This window comes from Cadophora gregata (assembly GCF_030347475.1).
Source record: "Cadophora gregata isolate MNR1 chromosome Unknown scaffold_3, whole genome shotgun sequence".
Classification (NCBI taxonomy): domain Eukaryota; kingdom Fungi; phylum Ascomycota; class Leotiomycetes; order Helotiales; family Ploettnerulaceae; genus Cadophora; species Cadophora gregata.
Genome location: NW_026695926.1, coordinates 1,701,673 through 1,729,025, shown reverse-complemented (window position 1 = coordinate 1,729,025; position 27,353 = coordinate 1,701,673). Strand labels below are relative to the sequence as shown.

The window sequence follows — 27,353 nt, the reverse complement described above, 5'->3', positions numbered from 1 at the left end:
TAAATCCCTTTCACCTTTTCCTTTCCTCTTCCCATTCATTCTGCCATTCTCACAAGCGAACCCCTCCCCTTCAACCCAGCCAAACCTCGGCTCCTCCCATCCTATCCCATCCCATCCTACGAGTATCCCACCACCACCACCCAATCCATCCCCTATCCCAGCCGAGCATATCCCTGCACGCCGCCCCGTCCCATCCCAACTCAGCCGGACAGGGGCATTGCTGACTGATGGGATATGATGGGATGGTGGCTCGCGGGTGTGTGAGACATTTGTTTGCCAGGCTGGGAAGACCCCTGTTCGCGAGCAAGCCCATCGAGCAGGGAATGTGCGTCCCAGACCGTCGGGTGGGTGTGGTGTCCACCGTGTCCTGAGTGTTCGAGTGTCAATTACGAGTACGGGAGGGGAGAACCCGCTTGGACTTGGGCTTGGGCTTAAGATAGTAGGTAAGATGGGATTGGGTGGTTTGGTCAGAAGAGAAGGCTGGAAGGAATGAAGGGAGAGGGGATGAGGTTGCTGGACTTGGAAGAGGATGAGATGCAGGCAACGCAAGACCTAGATGGGGAGGGGGAGGGTTCTGAGCGGTAAATGCGATGCGATGGAGGGAGTTTATTTGGTATATACCTACCGAGGTAGGTAAGTAGGTATGTTTACAGGATCGTTTGCAAAAGTTTCTCATTAAGTTTTCTATTGTTCAACACATCTGATTGGGTACCGCCTGGAAAGTAAAGTACAGCTCTCACATATCGCGCCCTACCTAGCCAGCGCTTACCTACGCATTCCAAGACTAAAATAGAAATACCTGAAATACTTCCTCGTACGGCTGTACCTCCGTGTTGTGCTGTGCTGTGCTGTATTGTGTTGTTTCGTATGTACACATGTACTGTACTGTACTTCTAACGCAAATAGTTTATGACTGTGACAGAGGTACAAGTACATGTGCAAGGGTACCGGATACAGTATTGGTCCGTGGTTGGCCGTCATGGAGTAAGTGGATAGATGTGGTTCCGAGGAGCTGGGTGGAGCCAGCGCTGTGTAGGTTGATGTACTGTGATGAGACGTGCGGCGTTGTGCTGTGCTGGTGAGCTTAACCATCACGGCGGGTGGGTAGGTAGGTATGTTGGGTTTTACGGACCGCTTACCGCCATGATTTGGAACCTGCCATGGCATGAATAGTCTCTCCAAGAGGGAAAAGTGAGTTGAGGCATAAGTCGGTCGAGCGAAATGCAACACAAGATGAACCTAAGGATGAGATTCCGGTCGTTGCTCCGTCCACCAGAAATGTCCTTCGATTCCAGTTCACCTATTACGTTAGTCGCCTAGATTGCAAGCCGCTTGCTATCTCCCACATATAGACACCGCAATCATATATTAAAAATCCAGAATCCAGACTCTGTGTCTGTCAGTCTTGGCTGTTGGTTCTCCTCCTCCCCGACCCAAACGGATCTTTCTACTGGTAAATCTTACGCAACCAATCCCCGATTCGAGGTAATGCCATCCCGTGCTTGGCCACCACATGGGCCGCCATCATGCATGTATGATTGCATATGCTATGCAAGAGGCAGTCCTCTCTGTTGGGAAAGCTAGGGTGGGTCGGAGCAGGTGGGGTGGTTGGAGGGATCGATCAATGAAAGCAAAGCGTCACGCTCTCCGGCGCCGCAGCGTTGTTGGAAGTGCGTGCGGCTCGGCTGTGGAGATTTCCGATTTCTTTGCTTGATTCCTGTTCGTTGGGTCGGGTCGTCTTTTGTTGGTTTTTGTTTGTTGTAAAGTGGATTGGAATGCAATACGGTTCAGACTTTCCGATTCGATCGATGATCGTTTTCGGTTCTGGCCGTGCCGTCCAAATGGGGAGATGCTTTCCAGCATTATTGTCATTTTGTCAGCTGGAATGTCAGATGTTGTGAATATCCAACATGAGGCGTAGTGCTTTCCAGTCATGTGGATGTAGAAATTTATGTAAGCGCGGTATGAGAGGAGGATGCTAGTCAGCAAAGTCAGCAGTCCGAATCCTTCGGCTTGGGATCGGCTGAGCCGTTTCGACCTACTTACTGGATGCCCGATTCTATGACATGTCCCGGTTACCATAAACCGCATATAGCGTCGAGGATGGTGCGGAAATGGTGATGGGGTATACACCGGGATTGGGTATAATACGAGTGTAGGACAGCCGGTTGGTGTGAAGATTTTGGGGCTTCAAGGATGGGTGCGGCGCAGGGTACCGTCAGCATGAGGTCGAGCATGGCATTTGCCGGGATCGGAATGTTGGTGGAATAGGAAGGATGCTCAGTGGTTGGAGATGTGCAGACTTTATTGTGAGTTGGTCAGAGTACATATCAGATGTGCAGTTCCAGCTCAGCTGTATCGGTTGTCATGGATGTGTTGTGTTGTGTTGTGTCGAGGACTCGAAGTGCTGGTACTGTACAAGCGGGTGCGGGCCATTCAATCGACCCGCCTCTGCAAACCGCCGGATCCTGGTTGGTGAACCGAACTGTCGGGCCTGATGACGGTACCGCGCCTCCACCGTACTGTACCGCTGGACGGAGATGGATGGATGGACACCTATATCTCCTTCAGGACGCAATATCCGTTCCCACCACTGGAAGAGAAGAGAAGTAGTTTTGTCTCACCGACTGCGCTTAATCTTGCAGACCAGAGTTTTCACCTCGGAGTTCATTTCGTATTTGCCATACAAGTATCGTTGGTTACTTGGAATGATGAATGTCCGGTATTGGGCATGCAGACGGGCGTACCGCCGGCTCGGTATCCCATGAATCATAGATTGGATGGAGACTACCCCGTCCCGCCTGGCTGGGGCTGTTGTTGCAATCTCGGTGCGGCTGGGAATGATCATCCCCAAGGATGAAAGGGCCGAAAGAAACCCAGCTTGACTTTAATCTTAAATCAGATATTGAGAATCTTGTGCGAAGATCTCCTCTTCCAAACCTGCGCAGAGAGAGGAGAAGATAAGAATGAATCGTGTCAACTGAGCAGGCCAGAACTCTAACCACAACTTTATTACCCTGCGACACAAATCCTCAACTGCAGGAAGAAATCTGACGAGTCTGTACCACGCCATAGGTGATTCCCGTGTGACGATGAGCAAGGACAAGGACTAGGATACGCTGGTTGCTTGGGTGGTATTGTAGTGGGACAAGAATATATCCGAGCCCTGTTTGTTGGTCAATTTTTGCTGGTGCAGGTAGACAAATTTGACGTTGAGTGATCCAACGCGCTGTTTGAACAACAGAAGGATCATTCATCTGATTTTTGACCTCTGAGACCTAGAAGAAGGGAAGTATCAAAGGGAGGTCAGTCTGCATTCGCCTTGCTTTCCAGATCAACCCACAATATCAAAACACGGAGAAAGAGACCAAACCAGACAGACCCAACCTCCTGTTAGCATTCCTGCTATTACTAAGACCAGACCTGTTTCGTTTCATTTCACTTCATCTCCGCGGAGGATTCCATCATTCTTTCTAACCCTAGGTGAAAACTCGTTCATCACGAAACTTAAATTATCCTGTACTCGATCGGTTGATTGGATTCCCAGAGATCGGTTCTCTGGTCCTGACTGTCGGTAGAGTACACGAATAGGAACGACACCCCGATTCCAGGCCAAACACCAATACCAACATCTGCTTGAACGTGGCACAGAAATTTGAGTTTTGAGAGAATCGTCAGACTGGGTGTAATTCGATCTGCAAGCATTTGTTGCTCGCAACTCTCCTCTCGGATCCGAACAATCGCCAGTAATTCTGATACAGACAGACAGGGTATATTCGGCCCCCATCACAAGCCTCAGCCTTCTTCGGCCTTTTTCCAACTCGTCTGGTCCAAAATGAACATGTGAAACACCTTCTCCCTTTATTCTGTACCCGCCGACTCCCGCCATTAATATTTATATTGTTATGTCGGGTCCGTTGTCCAGGTTCATCGGGCGGTGGAGACGAGATAGAGCAGTCGGTCCCCACAAATATGTTACCGCCGTTGGGATTGAGACTACATGATGCACCAGAAGCTTTTTATATCTTCTAGCGCGTACCTGCATGACTTTTAGTCCTTTTGTGAAAATTTGGTGGAGACTCGCGACGAAAGTAATCCGACCCAATGCGAGGCAGGTACTACAAGGTACAATGGGGTTCTTGCGAACCTTTGTCTTGTCTCAGGCTATCCGATAGACTTCGATGATGGATTGTCAGCCCTTACGCCTCGATTAATGCCGAGCTTTAGTATCAGGACGAGCAAGTAATCTAAATCCCAGAAGCATGTCAAAGATCGACCATGCGATCGATCGATGAACAACTAACCCTAAGCATCAACAAATCTCCGAAGCAAAACCTGCTCTCGTCGTCCCCTTCCAGTCTGGTCGTCTGCCCGCGAGTCAAACACCACAGATCCTCAGTCCCCTTCCCCCAAACTCTCCAAGCGAGGGAACACTAGAACACCAGCCGATGTCTATCAGCTGCAAGCCACCTGTACCAAGTGAATTTACCCAGCAAAACCCCCAAAGTCTAATTCCCTTCTGCGGGCAGCTACAGGCAGCACGGAACAGCTACGGGCTTGGGAGCGTTCGGGGTCACAGGCGACACAGCGCTACTCTGCCGCTACACTACGCTACGCTACGCTGCCGTCAGTGCCATTCCCGTCCCAAGGACAAGGTCAGCGAGGTTGCACGCTGGGACGAATCTGGGACTGGGAGGTCCAGAGGAGCTGTTAGCGGTGTAGAGGCTTGCCCTAGGCGCTGCTCCATTCGTTGGATTCCAGATTGTACCGCCGCCACTGACCCTGTCCTGCTGCCCTGATGCCCTGCCGTGCCCTGTTCTGACTGCTGGGTTTCCAGGTCTGCCATCTCCCGTGCCCGAGAGTACTACTGTACTACTGAGGTGAGGGACTACGGAGCAGGTGGGTGAGGCGCTTTTCCAGAAGAAGACAGCTCCGCCAGTCAGGGAAGAGCCAGGGAACATTTAGACCAGGACAGGGTCTTCCAGAGGGAGGCCAGAGACGACGAGCACCATTTGCAGGGTGCCAGTGGACCCCGACTACAGTAGCACTGTGCAGTACAGTACTTACTTACTGTAGCAGCCAGCCATCCAAACCCAATCCCAATCCCGTACCCAAACCCAAACCCAAACCCAAACCCAAACCCAAACCCAAACCCTTCTGGGCGTCGAGCTAGAACCAAAGCTAAGGTAGACCGTAGCCGTGCCCTTCGCCGTCTGCACTTTCTTTGGGACCCGCTACCAGGACGTCGACCACCGTTCGTTCAATTACATACATACCTACCACGACCCAGCAGTACTTCTCGTCTCCTCGACTATTCGTTCGTTCGCTCTCCTTTCCCAGGACCAGAGACTCTGACGCCAGACGCCAGCGACTGTGCCAACACCGGCAGCCGTCTTCACCGTCACCGTCACCGAACCCACTACTTCAACAGCCAGATACCCACCCACTTCCACGTCACTTGCATTCTCTACGCACCACCACTTCACTTCGATTCAATCCGGTCTCTACAACCTCGTCTTCTACATACCTCTAACCACGTCACAACATTACATTACAGTCTATTACAGGCTTCCTCGAATACAGCGAAACCCCACCTGCTACGAACAGCAGATGATAGTATAAAAGCAACAGCGACCTCTGCGACGAATTTCCTATACATAATTGTCTCGATGGTTGTGACCATGGCCAACAATGGGTACGTTTGATTTCCCTCTGGTGGTTGAAGGCCGTGTCTTTGCGGGATATTTACTTCCCCCCCACCAAGTCCGCACCCTTCAAAACTCTGCAGAAACTTTTCCAGCACTGCACAGAATCTGCGACCTCAATTCTGTGTTCTCCTTGTCGGAGAGCAGTCACTGACAAGAACCCCGCCAGAATGCCCCTCCCTGTTCGCCCCGAACACCAAACCAGCCAACCTCCCCCACCAAATTACATAGAGTATGGGCGCACCTACTGTGGCTTCAGAAATGGCAAATACATGTTTCCAATTGACGAGGTGAGTGCTACGATTCTTCCAGTACAGTGCAGGGCAGAAATACGAGCCGGTAGGACATAGGGTGGTGGGCTAACTGAGGGGCAGTCTGAGATGGATCGCATGGACATCTACCACAAATTCTTCTCGGTCGCCAGAAATGAAGAACTGCACGCCACGCCCTTTAGCCCGAACTATGATAAAGGGCCCAGGATATTGGATTTGGGCTGTGGAACAGGCATTTGGGCGATTGATATGGCAGAGTAAGGCGCGGATTTAGGAGACAGTGAACGAGGCTGATTTTAGCAGGAAATATTACCACCATCACGCAGAGGTGCAGGGGATAGATCTGGCACTGATTCAACCTGCAAAGTAAGAACCAGGAGATTGCGGGAAGATTCAACTGCTAACTATATGCAGAATTCCGCCGAACTTGACTTTTGCCCAGCGAGATATCGAGTCCCCATGGTTTTGGTGCGATGTTGATTCTTGGGATATGATCCACATGCGGATGCTGGCAGGAAGCATAACTAGCTGGCCAACCACATATGCACAAATTTTAAGGTGGGATACACAAATCTGGATGGAAGTGAGCAGAGGCTGACAGAATTAGGCATTTGAAACCAGGCTACGGATGGCTGGAGCATGTGGAGATTGACATAGAGCCACGGTGCGACGACGGTACCCTCCCTGCGAATTCCAGCCTCATACAATGGAGCAGACTGCTATTGGATGCGACAGAGCGCGCTTACAGGCCGCTGGCATACAACCACGACACAGGAGCAATGCTTCACAGAGCAGGCTTCGTGGACATCAAAGAGCAGGTCATCAAAATTCCCCTGAACCCGTGGGAGAACGACCCTCATCAGAAAGATATTGGGCGCTGGTATAATCTCGGTCTTACGCAAGGCTTGGATGCACTTACCACGGCGCCTCTGACACGGATGAGCCAGTGGACGAAAGAAGACGTGGATAGATTGATTGGAGATGTCAAGAGGGAGGTCTGCTCCAAGAAGCACCACGTCTACTGCAATATGTGAGTTGTGATTCTGCCTATCCATTGCCCTATTCGCGCAACAAATTTTTCCTAAAATTGCCTCTATGACGTCCAAGCTAACATGTTTCCGCTAATTAGGCACATTTGGATTGCTCGCCGGCCAGCCAATGCTTGAGTCCTTCCGCAGCGAGAATTAACAAGCCACCCTTCAAACGCCAGCCTGCAGCACACCTCGCGGCTCTTCTCTCACACCACCCTCGGATTCGACGGGATCTCAATGACCAACCTGTATTCAATTTACCCGAACAAAATACAAAAATGCGGTACAGACAACCCAACCCGTCTAAGCCTGGGCAAGGCAGACCTCTCAATCAAACGAAATGGGCCCCCTCCCTTCCTTAACCGCATTGTAGTACCATATGCGCGCGCGCAGAAAGACTGGGTTAGATGCATATGCAGCTCTAAGCGCCTGCAGATGTAACCCCTCCTCCCTCCTCTCCCTGACCTGGCTCATTACACTTCAATTACGGCCGAAATTCCGCTCGGTACGCGAACAACCTGCAATTTCTGGCGGCTGCCCGGATCGATTTACCACCTTCCCCGATGAGCTGTTCTGCTCCGTGTTTCAAGCGTGGCGCATCGCATGGTCATTTCAAGAAGTTCACTGCAGACCATACTACGGCCTGCTTTGGTGTTGTGTGTTGGGGTCGGGTTTCGAGGTTGAATAAATGTGTGTTTTGTGGACTCGTATGACCAGTACGCCGAGAAAACATCCAATCGGCATTTCGTAGCTCTTCCCTGTCCCTCAATCCCACTGTTGGTTTTTTTTTGTTGGAAAACATCCCTGTACGACGCTCCGGACCGAAGCGAAGCGAGGACCCCCGCTCAGCCCAGACCAACCAGCACGGGAGGAACGAAACGAGTCCTGGGACAGGAGTCGCAAAGTGACAGATTTTGGGCATGTTGGTGTTGGATTTTGGGTTTTGTGTGAGGGTAATGAAGATTTGCGTTTGGGATGGATTGACCACTAACCGGCACTCCGGGAGCGCAAGGATGGCATGATGTTGGTGTTGGTGTTACATGATCGAGAGGGTGATTGCAGAGGCGCAGTGAACACTGTGTTACAGACCAGACCAGGTCAGCAAGCCAGCAAACCAGCCAGCTGAAATAGGGAGCATGCCAATTTGTCGGAGGGAGACCTGTTCGTTGGGTGGTGGATCGGCTGGGAGTTAAGTCAATTGGATTTGACCGGACTCGATTGGATAGGAGTAACATCGAAGGGGTTTTCGGCCATTCTGAGGTCCCAGAGAAAATGGCTATGCGGGCGTGGTGATGAGACATGTCGCAGGCGTCTTGGAGAAAATGACGAGAAATTTTGGACACGCTAAACCCTTTCGCCGTGGGGGTTGCGGAGCGATCTGAGTAACGAGCTGGCATGTACGGTTCACCCTTGGATGCCAGTTCCCTCAGGCAAGTCCTGTGTCTCGGCATTGAGATTCTGTACCATCAAGATTATTGTCGACCAGGCAACCTCACCGCCCTAACAATGTAAGCCTGGGGTCGTACAAGGTTTCCTTACTTTTTCCCACTGAAATCGATTCTCAAGAATGACGGGACTGGATTGCGACATGACGCAGATGAGATGAGATGAGACATGACAGGATCAGACAAGAACTGTCTCTGACCCAGGATTCTGGGATTATGGCACGCATACCTGGGCTGAGATGAGATGAGACGGAACTTTCCTTTCTTTTTTTCTCGAACCGGAGCGAGCCGGGTGGAGGGTGGAGGGTGGAGGGTGGATAGAGAGAAGGACAGACAGACAGGCCGGCCGGAATTCCAGACGTCGGCGGATTTGGATAAGTCAAGTTCAGATGGTTTGCGTTCAAGCCCCTTGAGCTTGCTTGCTTGCTTATCTACCTAGGCAGTTAAAGAAGCAAGGAAGTGTGGGATCATATGTCGATAACTTTGACGGTGCTGGGAGCTGAAGCCAACCGGCAAGCAAGAAAGCAAGCAAGACCACGAAACTGACAACTGAGATGGGTTTTGGCTGGGCTGGGTGAACTGGAAGAATGTAGATGGGTAGATGGGTAGATGGGTAGAAATAAAGAATGAAAACCTTGAGTCCTAAAATAATGTAACTCGAAATCTTGCATTGATGTCGGTCCGATAAATATGTCGGACTAGGAATGACTCTTTCGCATTCTTTCCAAAGTTCCATTCCCCATTCCTCTGCTTTTGCTCATAGTCATACTCATACTGTATATAGCGAGCTACACAAAACCCTCGGATCCTCTCCTCTCCTCTTCCATCCGATCCCATCACATTCTGACCTCTTTACAATTCGTTCGTTCGCTCGCGAGCTCGCTCAATCAATCAATCAATCCATCCATGCATGCATTAACACACCGTTCCTTCCCTTACTTCTTGTCTTTCCGAATTCATACTCAAGGCATCCCGGCATGCTAGCGTGCTTTTCCTATCCCTCTTTTCGAAGTTCGCAGACGACAGGTAAGCAGGCAGGTAGGCAGTCATTTGCGCGACTTTTCTCAAATCAGTAAAGATACCTCAGGTAAGGTCAGTAGATATCAATTGCAAAGCAGAGGAGGTTCGACCGAGGAATTAAAATTTGAATGATAAACGCAAAAGGAGTAACTTAGCAGGTAGCTTGCAAGATTATCGCCGCCTCCCTCACATGTAAGTTGATGAGACTTTGATTGCTGGCACGTAATGAGATGAGATAAGCAAGCAAGCAAGTAAGCAAGCAAGTATTATGGCAGAGGTTTGCACTGTGTTGGTTGGGGAGGAAGTTTGGGCGTAGAAGGAAGGAAGGATTTGAAATGGGAGAGAGAATGTTGAGAATGAGAAATACGCAGCGTAAGGGATAAAGAAAGTCTGTTTGATGTAGGGATGGAGTTCTTTGAAGTTCACGGGTTAGTTCTCTCCAAGGGACAACATTCTCAGAAACTGGATATAAAACAATCCTTGGGCAAGCAACACACACAGAAGCACACAGGCATCAGCGCCAACGTATCATGAGCAGAATATTAAGCATGATCTCTGACCGTTCTCTATCCCGAATATCCGGTTTGGACCGGGGTTTTGTGACTATGTATAGTCGGTGTTTTTACTGGAAATATAGCATCTCAACAGTCAATGAAGCACAGCAGGTAAGGTAAATGAATATTCTCAAAATACATATTGGTTAAGGAGTGTAAAAATCGTCATATCTGAAGCAAGTATTGCTAATTCCAAAACTGGCACATCCAAGTAAGTCACAAAGAACTCCATAACACAAATGCGTCCAACCTTCATTTTCCACCACCCATCCAATCTAAGAATGCAAAACCATCCATGCTATGCAAAACCAAGATCTAAACCAAAACAGAACACCAAAAGTACAAACTCCTCATCCCCTCCTACCCACCACCAAGCAGCAAGCCCCCCCCACTCAGTACTTAACACAAGCAATCTGCGCACCCACCAAATCCTTCGGCTGCGCAACAGGCGCAAACCCGGCAAAAGTACGCTGCTCCGTGATCGTAACAACATAGTTATCAAGATAGAGATCGCACTTGACGCCCTGGAAGTTGGACTGCAGGAAGAAGGACGTGGCCAGGAAGCTGTGGTTTGCATCGAGAGGGGTGTTGGTGAGGAGGGCGGCGACGCTGTTCTTTGCGCCGTCGAGGGAGACGGGAACGTTGGCGGATCGCCCGGAGTAGTCGTTGGTGAATTGGACGGTGGTTTTTGCGATGGGGGAGGCGGTCACGGAGGTGCCAGCGGCGGCGGCGAGGAGGGCGAGGGTGAGGGTGGTGAGGGATTGCATTTTGATTGTTGGGCCGGGTTGGGTTGGGTTGGGTTTCTTGGAGAGAAGAGAAGAAGTTTTTGTAGAAAAGGGTGATTTTTGATGTGAAGTCGAGAGTGGAAAGGGTGTTGGAAGGGTTGATTGTTGATTGTTGATTATTGCAAGTAGTAGATGTGATGAATGGAGATGATTGTTGATACTGATGAGGTTTCGATTCTGGGACGAGGACCACGAGGTTTATATATCCATCCATCTCGTATCGACAAACCTACTTACCCACCCATGCTCGTGTTTCCAAACCTTCCCCTCGATGCCTCCCACTACATACCTACACCTACCTTTCTCTCCACACCAGCCGCCAGCGCAGCATATTGCTCGCCAAGAACGGCGAACGGCGCTGTCTGTCAGCCCTGAGGGATGTAGACTATGTGCACAGCAATCAGCCAGCCCGCCGCCACGGTCACGATAGTGTAGTTCGGATCAGAAAATAGGACGAGGCGCGGGGTTCGATTCCGTAAGGCTGAGGAGGGGAATGCGGGGAGGCTGTGCATCGTCTCATCTCATCTCACCACCCCAACTTCTGTAACTCCCCGTCCAAACTCCCGACCTTACCTTAAACTCAAAGTCAGCTGACTTCCTCTCCCCCGCTACACCACAATTCCAGAGGAATAGTAGAAGTGAAGTGGTCTCAGCTGCGCCTTGGATACGAAAAAGGCCCGGTGTTTCTATTTCAGGATGCGGCTTAAATGTAGGCAAGGAAACTCGAAGGAATAACCAATGGTAAGCAGTGCTGCGTTTCTCGCGTGATACGAAAGAAGCTCAGCCGATCCATCACTTGAATATAATTGTCGTGTGAGATGATCAATCGACCATATTATCGTCAAGAGATGGGGAAAGTCGGATAATCTTTTAGGTTGGGAGTACCAGACTCCCGGAGTTTCCAGCGTTGAGTTTCTATTTTCGTTGCTGACCGCAGCTGAGATCCAGCTGTACTGTGTAAGCCTTGCACGTGATTTGTTTAGGGCTGACTTCGAATCTTTTACTTGCTGAGAAGGGTTTGTTGTTCTGATTGATGATTATATGAGAGATCGTTGATTGGTAATTCAAAGACTTGTTGTTTTATTGTGCATCATATTGTCGCAAGCTTATCTTGAGCGCGGTGTTTTGTCGTTTTCGTCAATATTGTCAAGACTTCGGTTAGCAACAGCCTTTTGGACACCTCCGTACTATCCGCAGAAACCGACAAGCTGAAGAGAACGTCTTGGTATCTCTCCTCATAACTCCATGGACATAGGAAAACACTTATAAGCATGTCGTTCAAGTGTTAAGGCTGACAGTGGCGCTACAGCATGGAGCTGGCTTTTGCTGCGGAAACCCGGCAGCGAAGCACAGCAGGAAGCTAGAACACTAAACAGAATTTTGTGAACAGCTCAGCGCAAAGATTTGACCAAGCCACTTGCTGGAATTTATGGTGTATCACACGACACTTCTGTATTGTGCCGCTATCTCCTGACGCGGCTCAGGTCGATCATTCAGCCTCGAAACGTCAACCTCCATACTTCTGCAGATATTGCCTTTTGCATGGAAGGAGATCTTTTTCACTCGAAAGCGTTTCATATTCTGTATCATTGGCTCATCTCTTTGACCTATGTCGCTGTTCTAGGAAGTCGAAAGAAGTCATGGCACAACATGCCACGGTCTTTTCCGTCCGAAAAACCTGCACATGCCTTCGGAAACTTTTCTTCGGCCCTTCGGGCAAATAATGATGGCGAGGAGCTCCGGCTAGAGCTCGAAGAGCGCAGAATAAACCCTGCGTTTGATCACCGCCCTCTTTCAGACCTTCTAGATCCGTTGCCGCTGCGACAGAGATGGAAATTATAGAAGATTAAAGATTTCACCTAGAGCAGTGTTCAGTTCGAAGATATCTCCGCCACAAGTCCAAGACATCCTAATGCAACCGTATGACGAACCTCCTCAGTTATGGGCCTACCATACTAAAGTGAGCGAAGAAGCATTGCCAATTCCACTTTTGAAGCTGGTTCGGATATCCAAGGCGTACAATGTCGTTTTTTAGACTTCGACCTGGACGGAGGGGTTGACAGCTTGGCAGTCGATGCCATACTTGGTAATACGAGCATTTGCGCAAGACACGGCTTAGTACAATGAAGGCTATTCTGTGAGAGGATAAGTTGTGGTATGAGATCAGGTAGATAGGAAGCGCTAACCATCTTTGTGCTTCGTCAATAACATAAGACAGTTGTTGCGCAGACGGAGAGAGATGAGATGAGTGTAAGACGCTTTGAATTTGACAATTTTCCCTTGCAAATTTTGTTGAGAGCAAGCTTGACCGTTGCAAACACTTTTTCCTCAACGGGGAACGATGATTCGAAGTTCATTTCCGAATTTCTCGCACTGGGAAATAATATCCCTTCTTCTTACCAACTCACCAGCAACTAATGAAAGCACAAAATTTCGTATGACCGGTGAAATATCGCCGGTTCGAAGATTTCCAATGTTGAAAAGATGAGATTGACCGTCACCTGCTGCTGATGTTACTTTTAGTGTTGATGTCGTTCGTGCTGACATTTCGCTGTGGGGCGGCTGGGCCCGATCTCCTCGCTTGCGTATTGTCGTCCAATCATATGCAAGCACAGTTCGTGATGGGTTTGGAATCTTGCCGGTAAAAGCCAAAAGCTGACTTTATATGCGTATGCATATGCAGTCGTCTCACGGAGTCACGATGTATGTTGCCAAACCCTGATATTGATGTTCAAGCTATTAGCTTAGTACTGTTCACGAGCCACTGGGGCGGAAGATTTGATGCTGACTTGAGATGCTTTAGATTTGAGGCTTGGTTTGGTAGAAAGTGCATGTCAGAAGCAACCTTGATAGCGTGGTTGAATTGTAGCTTGCATTGAAAAGTTAAGGCAGGCGAGATAGAGTGATCGTCCATCTAAGCCCATGAGACCTCTACTGCTGCGAAGGATAGTCTAATCGTCATACACTCTCACGGAGAGCTTCCCTTGCTTCTTGTCCAGAGCCATACCATGTCCCGACGAAGACTTTTGAAAATCATTCGTCTTCTATTCCGGGCTGAGACTTGAGTCTGCTGATGCGAAACTCGCAGAGATGGCTGTAGTTTGTTGTCAAGCAGCATTGCCTGGCTCGAATGATGCTACTGTTCTACCTCGCTTCAGAGCCTTCATTTGTGAAGAGATTGTGTCCTCTGCCCAATTCCACGCCAAGAGACGTAGCTAATGATGACCATTTGCTGCTGTGCAGAATATTGCGGTACGGAGGTACATAGTCGCATTCGAGGAGATGAAACTTGTTCTTCATGTTCATCGTGTCTCGCTAAGCATACTCTCATGGAGCTTCTAAAGTTGGTACGGAAACATCTTAAATCTGGCTGATAGGCGGTCTTGGTGTGCCCCGAACGACTGGTGTATGTCGAGGTGATTCTTGAAAAGACGACTCCAAGGTAACACGATTTCATCGTCGTCGATTGCGACTTTCAATGCAGAGCCAAGAAGACCCTTTGCTGTGAAGACTTGCAATAGCGATCATATAGTCCGCGCAGCGTAGTACCCGAGAAGTCTAGACATTAAGCTTCAGGTCCGAGATCTAATAGAATCCCGTCGTGTTTAGGAATAGTAGTGGTTGAATTGAAGACAAATCCTGGGGTCAGCCAAAGCTCGAACGCACAAATCCAACAACGATGGGAGGAACATTGCTTTGGATCTGCAAATCTTTGAGTTGCAAGAAGATCTGTAGACTGTTAGAATCCAGACATCAGCCATCATGGCTACCACTTGCCTCATTCAACGACGACTGTTCATTGATTTCCTCGATAATCTTAGCAAGTTCAAATTCCTTGAGTGACGGATCGCGAGTGACCAAAGCATTGTACGCGCTCTTCAAATGCGTAATCGCTACCATGGAATTGTCTTGTATGCTCTCAAAAATGAAGATCAACACAGAGGCGTGTAGGAGCAATTTCGTGGGATGAGTCTCCGACGGGGAGGATGCGATCTCTCGGATCCCTTCAAGCGCTCGACCGTACTGTCGAAATGCATAATTGAAGTGAGCAGATGCCAGGCCTGACATGTCTCCTGCTCGTTCCAAATTCTTTGCTTTGCTGAGGGCGGCGATAGAGTCATTGAGCTGCTGGATCGTGGGCTCCGTGTGAGGAAGGTCGGATTGTCTGTGGTCCCAGGGTATATTGTGAAGGACTTCTTCACCAAAGTCCCACAAGCTGCTGTCTTCTTCGGTGGTATTCTTGATACCTAGGTACTGCTGGTCTTCCAGACCGCCTTTTAGTTGCGATGCAGCAAGAGGCTGCTGTGGGGAATGAGGAATGGGCTCTGATGCTCGACGAAGTATCAGTTGAGAGTCATTGGGAAGAAGGAGACGTTTTCGATGCGCTGTCGTGCCCTTGGTTGCTTTGGCTTGTTGTCCTGACCGTTTGGGTCGGTAGCCTTCACACTCAGTTCCGAACTTCAGACATCTTAAGCACCCGGGCTTCCCTTCATCGCACTTGACCTTCCTTCGTCTGTCGAGAGAATAAGTTAGTAGTTCAGACGTAATTGTTGGTTCAGAGTTGTATGCAGTTGATGGTGACTGGATATGGCTATGTCTAGCTATGGCCCTGTGTCCAAATGGAGAACGATTCTGGCAATCAGGGGCTAGGGAACTGTAACATACTTGCAGGTTTTACAGCCTGTACGGACCTTTGGCTTACCAGCCCGACCCTTCAAAGATCTCTCTTCATCAGAAGCCATGTTTCTGGCAGATCGAGACGATTGTTGTCGGTTTGAATTCAGTGGGGTGTCAACGTCGATGGTCTTGTCTGTACCGAACGATGATTTCAGAAGACCAGATAAACGCCTTATAAATTCTAAGCAGCTGTCGCCTCTCAGGGCGTAGCGATCTTGGCATCTAGGGACCCCTTTGTAGCGTTTGGAGTACTGGGTGAGATCCAGGCCTTGGTAGTAAGCGCCTACCGAGCGTCGAAGATGGCGCGCATGGAACCGTCTTCCACGGCCTCTCCTATACCCCTGACTGTCAGCACCCCTCTCTCAAAAATCAAAGATATGGCCCAAACTGGCCGTACCCTTATATTCAAGTGTACGGCTCACCTAAAGAGGTCTCTTTAATAATCAAGAAGTTGTGTTGCCGAGTCATAGGCATTGCCGCTCGGTAAGTCATTCTGGCATGAATGATATCACACCGGACACAGAACCATTATGCTGGATTGATTTCAGGTATCGAGGGTCTAGTCCATGTCTCCCTAACTATTGTTCCATGAATCGAAGCTGCGTGCGGTCTCCCAATCGTAACAAGTTGTGCTTACGGTCTTGCCCCTTTTGGGCCACAATTCCATACAAGCGAGCCGAACAAGTGGAGATTGACGAGTTCCGACATGTCAGCAGCGACCAGCCACTTGAATGAGCTTGCTTGACAGCTGTCAAGCGTCTCTTCGCTGTAAAACATGAAACACATTCCAGCACTGCCGTCCCCGTCGTGGAAAGATACCCAGTGCTGAGAGGTAAGAGACGCTAGCATCCTCGCTAGTAAACAAACTACATTGCTTGGCGGGAGTCTCCCTCCACTGAGACGGCTCGCAGCGTATATGCACAGACGGATTTAATAAGACGGACTCCGCCGAGGAGCCGAACAGGCAAATAACAACGCTTGTCGTATGACAAGTCCATACATGGATGAAGATTCACTCGTGAGGTTGGGAGATAGACGCCGGGAAGGCTGTGTTCATAGAATGATAAGTTGTTCTAATACCGCCCACCAGCCGTGTAAGCTGATGAGGGGACGAGCGGCCAGCAAGCCATCAGACCAGTGCTGACCATATCAGGCTTGGATCCCTATGGCCAACCTTCCAGGGGAGAAAAGAAATCGAAAACATTAAGAAGAGTTCTCGAAGTCAACAAAAGAGGTGTTCAACACGTAACCCATTCCGTCTAGATATACCGATCCGTACTCCAATTGCTAAGTTTTTGCTAACGAGAAATCCTGTCATATTTACCATCCCTTCTTCTTAGTAGGGATTGGAATGCCTGGCCAACCCAAATGTGGGATTGGCTTAGGGAGAATAGGAATTCCTGTTGGGAAGCCATGGTGACCACGATGCACAGTGGTCGTTGTAGCACAGCTCCTGCATTAATGTTAGTCGTGGTCAAGCACCGATTTCTGGTGGTCTAATTGAACGCTCCTACGAGGAAATAGGTATGTATGTTTAGATGAGGCATCTTGGTCTGACAGTGACGCCACATACTTCGGCATCTAACCGAGAGACGAGTAAATAGCCGTACCGGCAACTCGACATGGCCCGGTATCTACCCAATTTATCCACCACCAGCCTGGCTGACTGGGGGTTTCGACGCCAAGAATAAAGAAATAGACTCACGTTGGGTGGTGATGGCCGGGAATGGTATGGTACCATGTCGATGTCGTCCAGCTGTAGGTGATGCATTTGGTAACGACGTAGTCATGACCTTTGCCGTTCTTGTTTTCACTGTCGAGAGGCTCGCCATCCTTTCCATGACCAGTGACTACCAACAAATCTTCGATTTTCTCGGCATAGTACTCCTCAGATTGCCCGAAGCCGAAGACAGGAGCCTTCAGGGTGTAAGGGCCATAAACAGTCTTGGTCTTACATTTAGGAGGATTGTGCGGCCACTTGGGAGGGTGATGTGGCTCTCTACCACTACACAGTGAAGTCGGTTAGCACATTGACGAAGAAAACAGTTAGGGTTGCTTCGAGAAAGCATTGAGGTTTGCTTACAGCAGGACTGCAGGCGAATCTGTGAGTTCTACTGTCTCTGCGATGATTGGGCTAGCGAGCGTACTGGCTCCGAGGAGACCAAGGATAACGACTGGAAGATACATGGCTGTATGGCTGAAGGTTCTTGTCTTCAAGGACCAAGCAGTGATGCTCGCAGGACTGAAACTCGATGCAGGGAGGGAGGAGAAGCAGAAGAGTTGGGAATCCTGGGGGATCTTATGGTTCTCCAACTCAAATCTGAGTATGGTTTGCACTAGAAATCCTCTTGCTCATCATTGTCTGTATTCATGTTGATGCTGCTGCAGACTTGACCCACAATCCTATCGGAAGGTCCAGTTTTCTTCGGCATCATACTTTTCACATGCCTGGTTGCGGAAAATGATGTTCATTGCGTGGTTGAGCTGGCCAATCTCAACAAACACCCTCGGCAGATACAGGCCGGAAGCCATACCGTCTCCTGTCGATCCTGAAACAATATGGATAGCGATATCAAAAGGCGTACATAAGCTTGAACTATGTCCTGAACCATTTCCACATCAGGTATGATGATCTGCGGCAGGCTGGTGTTTCCCGTGCACTAAAAACGCCACTGATATCGGGAGCCGCACTGGTGGCCAGATATCACACCAGACGAACCGAGAGTGTATGCAGCCACGGCCCTCACCATGCTGTCGTCCTATCAAGAAGTGCAGGTGGGGGTCAATCCCCGAATAGCTGCAGACAGAAAGCGCAAAAACTTCAGATAGTGGTTTCAAAATCAGATGAAGTCATGCAGGAAAGAGGGGATAGAACTCAAAAATATTCGTTCTCAGCCTGATTCTCTCTTGAAGATGGGGATCTGCTCATCCTGCCTGCGGAATACCAGGAAAGGAGACAGCACATGTTGGATGGAATTTGCACCAACGGACGTCCGTATAGCGCTATCGACTGCTGCAAAGCAATCATCCAAACGCAAGCCTAGAGGATGCGTAGGTGAGCACTTATGCTGGATACGTCTGTCCATATCTCTGGCCTTGCAGAGAAAATTGGAGGACAATCGTGATCGGACGGTCCAGGAGTGCTTGGACCTTTTACCGTAATATTATCAACGGTGATAGACGACAATACTCGGCGCGGTCGAATTCTCTCTTGGCCCATGACGGGAATCCCGCAATTTCCAACAGTACTCCAAACAAGTATAATAGTTATAAGTAGTAGTATAATAAGTACTTGTTTAGTAGTAATAACTCTCTTAATAACTATAAGAAGAAAGAATTACAGAAGTATATTAAGTCCAAGCTCTTAACTAACTTACTTATAAAGACTCCTAGCTTATCTTCTAAAGACCCTTCTACCCCTAGTGCTATCTGTGTTAAGAATACTATTAAAAAGAAGAAGCTTATTAAGAAGGAGACCTCTCTTATAAAGAAGTCAAAGAACACTAATAAGTATATAAATAATACCCTAGATTAGGATAATTCTAATAAAAGTAATACCCCTACTATTAAACGTAAACCCGTATCTATTACCGCTACCTCTACTCTTATAACCTCTAAGAAAATCTTATTCTAAGTTACTTAGTCTTCTAAGACCGCTCTCTCTCTAGAGAAGGCTATTAATAGTGATAAAAATACTAAGGTTTATACTAATATTAATAATATTAAGGATAAGGATAATAGTAATTATTTTAAGAAGAAGAAGAAGAAGAGATCTACTAAGTGTTAAGCTCCTAAGACTACTTCCGGAACTACTACTAGATTACACTAAGCCTGCCCCTATTATAAGGCTATTATAACTACCTCTACCTTTATTACTAGCTATCCTCCTAAGATTAAGTTACTTCTTAATAAGTACCCTTAGTAATACCCCTGTAATAAGAGTACTTCTAACCCTGCTAATACTTAGTTCTACCTTATTACTTATTAGATATACTTTAATCTTAAGTATATTAGTTATATTAGTAGCGCCCTCGCCTAAGATATTAATAATAAATATTATTATATAACCTGCTTTAAAGGATATATTTATCGAATTATTACTAAGGCTATTCTTACTAAGCGTAGCGTACTAGGTAGTTCTTCCTTAGCTCACCCGGCTACTATAAGTAAGTATTTTTCTCTCCTAGCTAGCTATAATACTAATAATAATAGTAATAGTAAGGGTAGTAAAGAAATAGACGCTAATAATAATAAAATAGCTAAGGATACTGCCCCCCTAGTCTGATAAGTCTCTCCTACTACTATATTTATTATCTATATAGATTTATTTAGTTATATAATTAGTGTTTAAGGCGATTATTTTCTTTGATTTCTTTATATAATAACTACTTTAAGTACTACTCGCGATACTACTTATTTCCTTTTCTTCTAGTTTAACTTTAATATTATTATAAGTAGTTAATAGATAGGATTTAATAATATTTAACTTTACTTATTCTTTTACCTAATAAGTAAATATAACTTATATCTCCTACCTAAAATTCCTAGCCTCCTTAGGAACTCCTATTACCCTATTTCCCCCGCCGGGCGAGTTAAATTATCCCGCGGCCTAGTAGCCTAATTATAATAGCTATATACTTACTTTCCGGAATTACTACCTACTTTTCCTCTAGTTCTTAGAGGTCTCTCTCTGCTCTAGCTTACCTTCTTATTACTAGCGTAGTACTTAGGATATTACTTCCTAAGTTACTCTTTATATTACTAGCTACTATACTCTCCCTCTTACTTAGATCTTCGGGTTCGGAATTATTAAGCTTCTTACTAACTTTAACTAGTTCCTAGATAGAGTCCCTTTTATAAAAGACCTTAAGTTAATTCTCTAAAAATATACTACTAAGTTAAGTACTATAGAGTTCCGAGAGTATATATATTCCTTTCTCTGTGATAACTATATTAATCCTATATAAGCTAAGCTATTAGTAGCTAAGCTTTAGTTTAGAAGATATATCGACTTCCTATTTAGTATTATATAATAGAATAATATTACTAACTTTAATTTCCGCTTAATAAATCCGCCGATTAGTATTAAACCTATCCTTACTTATTACTTATATCTTATACTACTTCGTAGTTACTTCTTTTAAATCTTCGTCCCTGATCTAAATCTGCTTTATATAGAGAGCTAAAGTCTCTACCTCTATCTAAGTATTCTTTTAATCTATAACCCTTTAAGTAAGGACTCTTATTTTAACTAGTAGAACCGCCTCTAACTTATATTATATCTAAGATAGTATATACCTAGTTATTCCTTTTACTATATAGTAGTTTATTAAAAGTACTATATATAGATTTCTAACTTAATCGCTTATCCCCTTATCTATTATCTTTACTAAGGTATCTATAATAGGTTTATAATCTTACTCTATTATTCTATTCGCTAGGGTATAATAAGCTGATACTACTACTCTTCAGATCTTATATTTCCGAGCGAGCTCTTTTACTTACTTCTTATTTTCCGGCCCCTTATTTATAACTAGCTTTCTAAAGATCCTATAGTAATATATTATATCTTCTTAAAGGAAATCTATAATAGCTACTAAAGTCGTATTTACTAGGGCTCTAGCTTTAACTTACCCGGATAAATTATCTCGTGCTATAACTAAGTAGTACTTTCCTTACTTTAGTAGTAAATATATTATATTTATTCCTACTTTAGTCTATAGAGCGCTAGTCTATATAGGATAAAGCGCTTCCTTTATCCTAGTAGAGTCCTGAAGTTAATAAGCTTTATATATTACTATATAAGCTTTTATATCTAGGTATAGTAAATCTTAGAAATACCTTTTTATAACTTTCTAGTAAGTACTCTCTTATTCTTTATAACCTGTATTCTTATAAAGGGATTTAAGGATTGTTTACTACTTCTTTTTATTATCTACAACCCTTCTTATCGGAAGACCTTTATTAGTATAGTAATATAGAACTCTGTTCTAAACTATATAATTTAGGGCTTACTACTTAAATCCCCTGAAGTCCTTAGGGTTAACCTTACTTAGCTGCTTTAATATAAGAAGATACTTTATAATAAGCTTAGAATCTAAACTCTATACCCCTTATAAGTAAGGAGTTGCTCTCTTAGTCTAGATACTAACTTTAACTTAGCTAAACTAAGTATCTACGAAGTTATTAATATCCTCTTCTAGAGCCTTAGTATTTAACTCCTTCTAAGTAGCTAGCTACTTAGATAGCTTATCTACTATAGTATATTTAGTTCCTAGTATATAATATACTTTGAAATTAAAAAGGCGTATCTAAGTAATCTATCTTATAACTAGAGCCCTAAGTAAGTCCGACGCCCCTTAATTAAGCTACGTAACTAGAACTATAGCGTCTATTTCTAGGATAAAGTAGTAGCTAATTAAGACCTTATAAACCTTCTTTAATACCTTTAAAACCCCGCGATACTCCCTTTTAGTAGTATTATAGTTTCTTTCTATAGCTATCTATACTCCGCTATTATACTTAATAGGATAACGCTTAAAGTTATAATCTAGCTATATTAAGACTATCCCTTATCCCTATAAGCTTATATCTACTACTAGAATTACTTCGCTACTTCCTTTAGAGATATCTAGCCTTACTAGCGCTAAGGCTATTATTAAAGCTAACTTTAGCGTATCTATCGCGAACCTTTTAATATCCCTAAATTTCTACTTTACCTTCTTTTAGAGTAAAAGGTATAGTAGCTTAGCTTTTCTAGTGTAATTAATAATCTAGATATAGTAATAGCTATAGACTCTAAGAAACGCCCTAACTTCAGTTATATTTTAATATTCCCGCTAGTTAAGTATTTTTATCACTTTTTTATTATCTAGTAACTTACTTTCTATAGTATAAATATAACTTACTAACTTTAGGCTATTAACTCTGAACTACGACTTAGAGCTAATCGTAGCCCCTACTCTTTCTATATTAGCTAGGACTATATCTAAATTAATAAAGTACTCTAAGATATATCTTTAAATACTAAGCTTAACCTCCTTATTATTATATTTTAAGTAAGGGCCTAAGATAGGAATATTATTAATAAATATCCTAGCTCTCTTAAGCTCGTAGTCCTTTAGAATTACTTTTCTAACCCTATAAAATTATACGATAGAATTAGTTGCTTTTTAAACTAAGGTAGTATAGCAGAGGAGACTAAGTAGTATTTAGAACGTAGTTAGGTCTCTACTATTTAGGTATAAGGTAACCTAATTATACCCGGAAAAGAAGTCTATTAGAGAGGTAATTATATACCTTATAAAATCTTCTAATATTTCCTTAATATTAAGCAGTAAGTTAGCGTCCTAAATTATTACTATATTATACTTTATTATAGTATTTACTATCTAATACGCTCTACTCTTTTTCTTAACTAAAAACTACTGATTTCTATATAGTCTATAGCTATATTCCAAGGTACTAGCTTTAAGCCTCTCTATAAGTATATCCTTAACGTATTTATATAGATATTTTAGTACTAGGAATCCAGGCGCTTACTAAGCTTTATACGGAACTATATGAATTTCCTATAGTAAGTAGATATCTTCATATATCTTTCTGTATTCAGAGAAGTTAAATACTATTATAGCCTTATACTTATATAGTATTTCCTCTAAAAGCTTATATTCTTATAGCTATAATCCTCCTCTAATTATTATCTCCTTTATTCTTTCCGGCGTTAACTTTATCTCGCGTAATAACTCTAAGAACTTCAGGGTTATTTACTTATTAAATTTATAAGGTGATTTAATAGGCCTCTTAACTCTCTCTTATTCTAATCGCCTCTACTTCTAGTCTAGCTTCCCCCTTAGCTTTAACTTATCTGAAATTCCCTCCTGAATCAGAATAACTTTATTAGCTTTCTTCTTATAAGTACCCTAAACTCTAATAGTAGAAAAAACTCTTTTTACTTATAAAAGCGTAACTAAATCCGTACTCCTTAAAAGAATTATATCCTTATCCTTTTCCTTATTAGGCTTAGTAAATACTGTAACTAAAAATACTTTTACCTTTCCCTTACTAGGCGAGTTAAATATACTAGTTAACTCGCTCCTCCCCTTAGTAGATCTATTACTAGAACTACTTACTACTATAGCCCTAGCTAGGCGTTTTCCAGGAAAATATCCGATTTAGTATAAGTGTCACGAACCAGGCTCAGTCTTGGTACAAGTCACGGGTTGGCACCATAATACTGATGGTACTACCAAGTGGATGGCACCAGTCGGTGTTTGGTACCAAAGGGTTGATGGTACCATTGAGAGAATGGCACCAACAAGAGAATGGTACGAATTAGCGAGTAGTACCATACTCCACGCTCGTTGTCATAATAATAGTTATGTTGATCACGGTGGACATGGGTCACGTGATGTGCTAGCTTGCTAGACGGGCTTGCGGGCTTGCGCGCCCTGCAAGACGTCTTGCACGGCTTGCACAGGAAGTCGGAAGTTCTATATAACGAGTAGGTAGTTTCCTAGATAGTAGAGCTTCGTGCTCAAATCAAATAGCAAGTTTACACCTAGTTTACCACTGCTTGTAACGTCTCAATTCCTATTGAGAATCGAGCGTCTTGTTACCTTACTTCATAGCTGATACCAACCGACGAGTCTGTACTCACGACACCGACCGAGTTAGAAACGTTACACTTTGAGCACCTCACTTGAAGTATCGTCAGCAAGACACAATGGCCCCTAAGGAAGGATCCGTCGTGGGAGAAAGCTCCCAGACCAGTAAGAAGGAAGACAAGGTTACTCCACCCCGAGTCAACCTACCGGATACCTTCCATGGTCAACGATCCAAGCTAGGACAGTTCGTACTCCAGTACCAGATGTACCTAGCCTTCAACGGAGACAAGTTCGAGGCCGAATCCCTCAAGGTCTTGTGGATCGCCTCGTTCCTCCGCGACACTGCAGCACACTGGATCGAACCAGCCCTCAGCGACTACCTTCTCAACCGACATGTGACCGGAGCTTGCTCCACCACCATGACCGAGAAGAGTCGCGTCATCTTCCGCACCGTCGCAGGATTTACCACGGCTATCAAGGGAGTCTTCGGAGACCCCAACGAGAAAGAACAGTCCGAGAAACACCTGCTTGGCATCCGCCAACGAGGATCCGTTCACGAATACACTGCCGAGTTCCACCGTCACTCCATGCGACTGGACTGGACGGATAGTGGTTTGAAAGCCCAGTACTACAAGGGCCTAAAGGACCATATCAAAGACGAACTCTCCAGGGCCGACAAACCCGACAGCCTGGAGGAAATGATCAAAACGGCTACAACCATCGACGAACGGATCCAGGAACGACAGAAGGAAAAAAGAGGGTATTTTGCCCCTACTCAATACAGGAAGCCTCAGTTCCCGGAACGACATGGGAAGAGAGGAGGAAACTTCCAACCCCACCCCAACAATAAACGGAGTCATCATGACCCGATGGAAATGGATGGGGCCGAGAGAGGAGGCAAGGGCCAGGCTGAGAAGCAGAAACGACGAGAGAAGGGCTTGTGCTACACCTGTGGCAAGGCCGGCCACCTCGCCAGGGACTGCTCTCAGAACAAGAACGGAGGGAAAGCCCCTCCTAAAGACAAACGACAATTCGCTTTGGCCGAACGAAAGACCGAGCGCCGCGAAGCGGCAGTGCTCGAACGAGTCAGCGAGGACGACGGTTGGGAGGAAGTCCTGACCGAATCCCTCGAAAACCAGCGAATCAGTGATATAGAATCCCTGGACACCCAACAAGAAAGCCAGGTGACTAATGATCACTGGGCAGACCGGCTGCCCATCATCAACGAAAATTGGGCCCTCCGCTCTCACAACGGAGAACGACGAGTCTGGATGCACGTGGGAGATAAGCCAGACCTAGCGGAAAAGCGAAGGACTCACGATGCCCCAGAGCGAGGCCTTAGTTGCGTCGTTGTCTACCGAGACGCCGAGATCATCGTATTCCAAGAGAACACCGAGTATACAGACCAACGATCTAAAAGATACACGGCTAGCCTTGTGGAAGAACCCGAGCCTCGGGAATATGGCCAGCTAGACGACTATCTGGAAGTCAAAGATACGTGGGTCGTGACCGCAACGACTAGCGGAAAACGGTATTGGAAGCGAAGACAGCAAGTATGGGAACCCCTCCGATTCCAGAGGACGAGAGAGGAACCCATACAGAGCCAGGTCAACCTTGAGGAGGATGTCCCGTACACCCTCATCAGTTACAACCAAGGCTTAAGGAAGTGGATGGACGAGACAACGGGAGAAATCGTCGAGGAACAAAGGGATTTACCCGTAAAACCGCAGGAGTACCCCGATCACCTCGATTACCCCGAACTCGCCGCCACCGGAGAGATGGACCAACTAGTGGTCCAAGTAGAGCTGAATGGGAATACAGCTAAGGCCCTGATCGACTCAGGAGCCATGGGAAGGTTCATTCACCCACGACTGGTGGAACAACTGAACATACCCATTATACGCAACCCACGCCCTTACAGACTCACCCTATTGGATGGGAAAAACGCAGGGGTTGACGGGTGGGTGCGAGACAAAACGGCGAGCATCGAAATGAAGATGCCTGATGGTCACACGGAGTACTTATCGTTCGACGTTGTCCCAGTTGGACGACACGATATCGTCCTCGGAACCATGTGGATGAACAGCCACAACCCCAGCATCGACTGGAAAGCAAGAACGCTTACTTTTGATAGATGCAACTGTCGCCGCAGTTGACTATCCGGCGAAAGGGAGGCTAGCGCCGCCTCCTTAAGGATGACGCCGATTGACTCTACACGAGAGAGTCCGATTCCCAGCCAGAAGGAATCTGAAGGTCATCCCAGACAGAAGGATGACGTACGGGAACAGCTGCCCGTACCCTATAGGAAGTACGCAAAGATGTTCGAGGATCCACAGGACATGAGGGCATTGCCTGAACATCAACCCTGGGACCACGAGATCAACTTCAAAGAAGGGTTCATACCCATTGCAGAGAAGCTTCGCTACCATAATTACGCCACCACGAGGACGCTTGAGGAATGGCGGGAACAAGGAGTGAAGAAAGGATGGATTCGGAAGTCCAAATCACCATGCGCGGTCAACATGTTAGTCGCCAAGAAAGCAGGGGATCCTAAGGGAAGACCTTGTGGCGACTATCGCATGATCAACAATGGGACGATAAGGGACGTGTATCCTTTGCCCAATGCTCAGTACCTGCGGGACAGGCTGGCCAGAGCAACGGTATACACCAAATTGGACCAACGTAACGCGTTTAATTTGATCCGAATCAAAAGAGGGCACGAATGGAAGACGGCTTTCATCCTACCCTCAGGCTTGTGGGAACACACGGTGATGCCATTCGGACTTACGAATGCACCGGCCACATGCCAAAGGCAGAATAACGAGATTCTGAAGGACTTCATCGGAAAATTCGCAATATGCTACCTGGACGATATCCTGGTCTACTCGAGAACCATCGAGGAACACCAAGGACACGTCCTACAAGTCATGGAAGCCCTACACAAGGTAGATTCTAGACTGAAACTATCAAAGTGTGAATTCTCGGTCAAGCAGGTCACCTTCCTGGGATATGTCATAAACCCAGGACGGATGAGCATTGACCCAGAAAAGGTCAGAGCGGTGAAAGAGTGGGAGTCACCCAAGAACGTCAAGGATGTGCAATCCCAACTGGGATTTGCCAATTTTTGTCGACAGTTCATCCGAAACTACTCCAAAATCGCCGAACCGCTCACCAACCTGACCAGGAAGGGTGTCTCTTTCACCTGGACTAGCCAGTGCGAGGAAGCCTTCCAACGAATCAAGAAGGAATTCACCAAGG

The 27,353-nt window shown here is 46.2% G+C and overlaps 5 protein-coding genes across 5 annotated transcripts; 1 reads left to right on the top strand and 4 right to left on the bottom strand.

Annotated features, from left to right (window-relative positions):
• Window positions 1-3,433: 3,433 nt before the first annotated feature.
• On the bottom strand, window positions 3,434-3,889 carry ONS95_009103 (uncharacterized protein; the record flags this gene model as incomplete). Its single annotated transcript, XM_058502673.1, has 1 exon — window positions 3,434-3,889. The coding sequence occupies one exon, from the start codon at window positions 3,887-3,889 to the stop codon at window positions 3,434-3,436; it is 456 nt and encodes a 151-aa protein (XP_058361602.1).
• Window positions 3,890-4,939: 1,050 nt separating this feature from the next.
• On the top strand, window positions 4,940-8,753 carry ONS95_009102 (uncharacterized protein). Its single transcript, XM_058502672.1, has 6 exons — window positions 4,940-5,695; window positions 5,875-5,995; window positions 6,080-6,234; window positions 6,281-6,343; window positions 6,392-6,535; window positions 6,585-8,753. Exons 1-6 carry the CDS (start codon window positions 5,670-5,672, stop codon window positions 7,009-7,011), a joined length of 936 nt encoding a protein of 311 aa, XP_058361601.1. The 5' UTR covers window positions 4,940-5,669; the 3' UTR covers window positions 7,012-8,753.
• A 1,666-nt stretch (window positions 8,754-10,419) lies between these two features.
• Window positions 10,420-10,794, bottom strand: ONS95_009101 (uncharacterized protein; the record flags this gene model as incomplete). The annotated part of the gene is made up of 1 exon (XM_058502671.1): window positions 10,420-10,794. The coding sequence occupies one exon, from the start codon at window positions 10,792-10,794 to the stop codon at window positions 10,420-10,422; it is 375 nt and encodes a 124-aa protein (XP_058361600.1).
• A 3,663-nt stretch (window positions 10,795-14,457) lies between these two features.
• Window positions 14,458-15,554, bottom strand: ONS95_009100 (uncharacterized protein; the record flags this gene model as incomplete). The annotated part of the gene is made up of 3 exons (XM_058502670.1): window positions 14,458-14,541; window positions 14,590-15,325; window positions 15,478-15,554. 3 exons carry the CDS (start codon window positions 15,552-15,554, stop codon window positions 14,458-14,460), a joined length of 897 nt encoding a protein of 298 aa, XP_058361599.1.
• A 1,255-nt stretch (window positions 15,555-16,809) lies between these two features.
• ONS95_009099 (uncharacterized protein) lies at window positions 16,810-17,676 on the bottom strand (the record flags this gene model as incomplete). Its single annotated transcript, XM_058502669.1, has 3 exons — window positions 16,810-16,942; window positions 17,195-17,494; window positions 17,573-17,676. 3 exons carry the CDS (start codon window positions 17,674-17,676, stop codon window positions 16,810-16,812), a joined length of 537 nt encoding a protein of 178 aa, XP_058361598.1.
• Between the last annotated feature and the right edge of the window lie 9,677 nt (window positions 17,677-27,353).

What these genes read in the sequence shown, in the direction of transcription:
- ONS95_009102 (XM_058502672.1), top strand. Translation starts at nt 5,670, where the DNA reads ATGGTTGTGACCATGGCCAACAATGG. An exon ending in GTGACCATGGCCAACAATGG is followed by an intron (nt 5,696 to 5,874) that starts GTACGTTTGATT and finishes GAACCCCGCCAG; the next exon opens with AATGCCCCTCCCTGTTCGCC. An exon ending in ACATGTTTCCAATTGACGAG is followed by an intron (nt 5,996 to 6,079) that starts GTGAGTGCTACG and finishes ACTGAGGGGCAG; the next exon opens with TCTGAGATGGATCGCATGGA.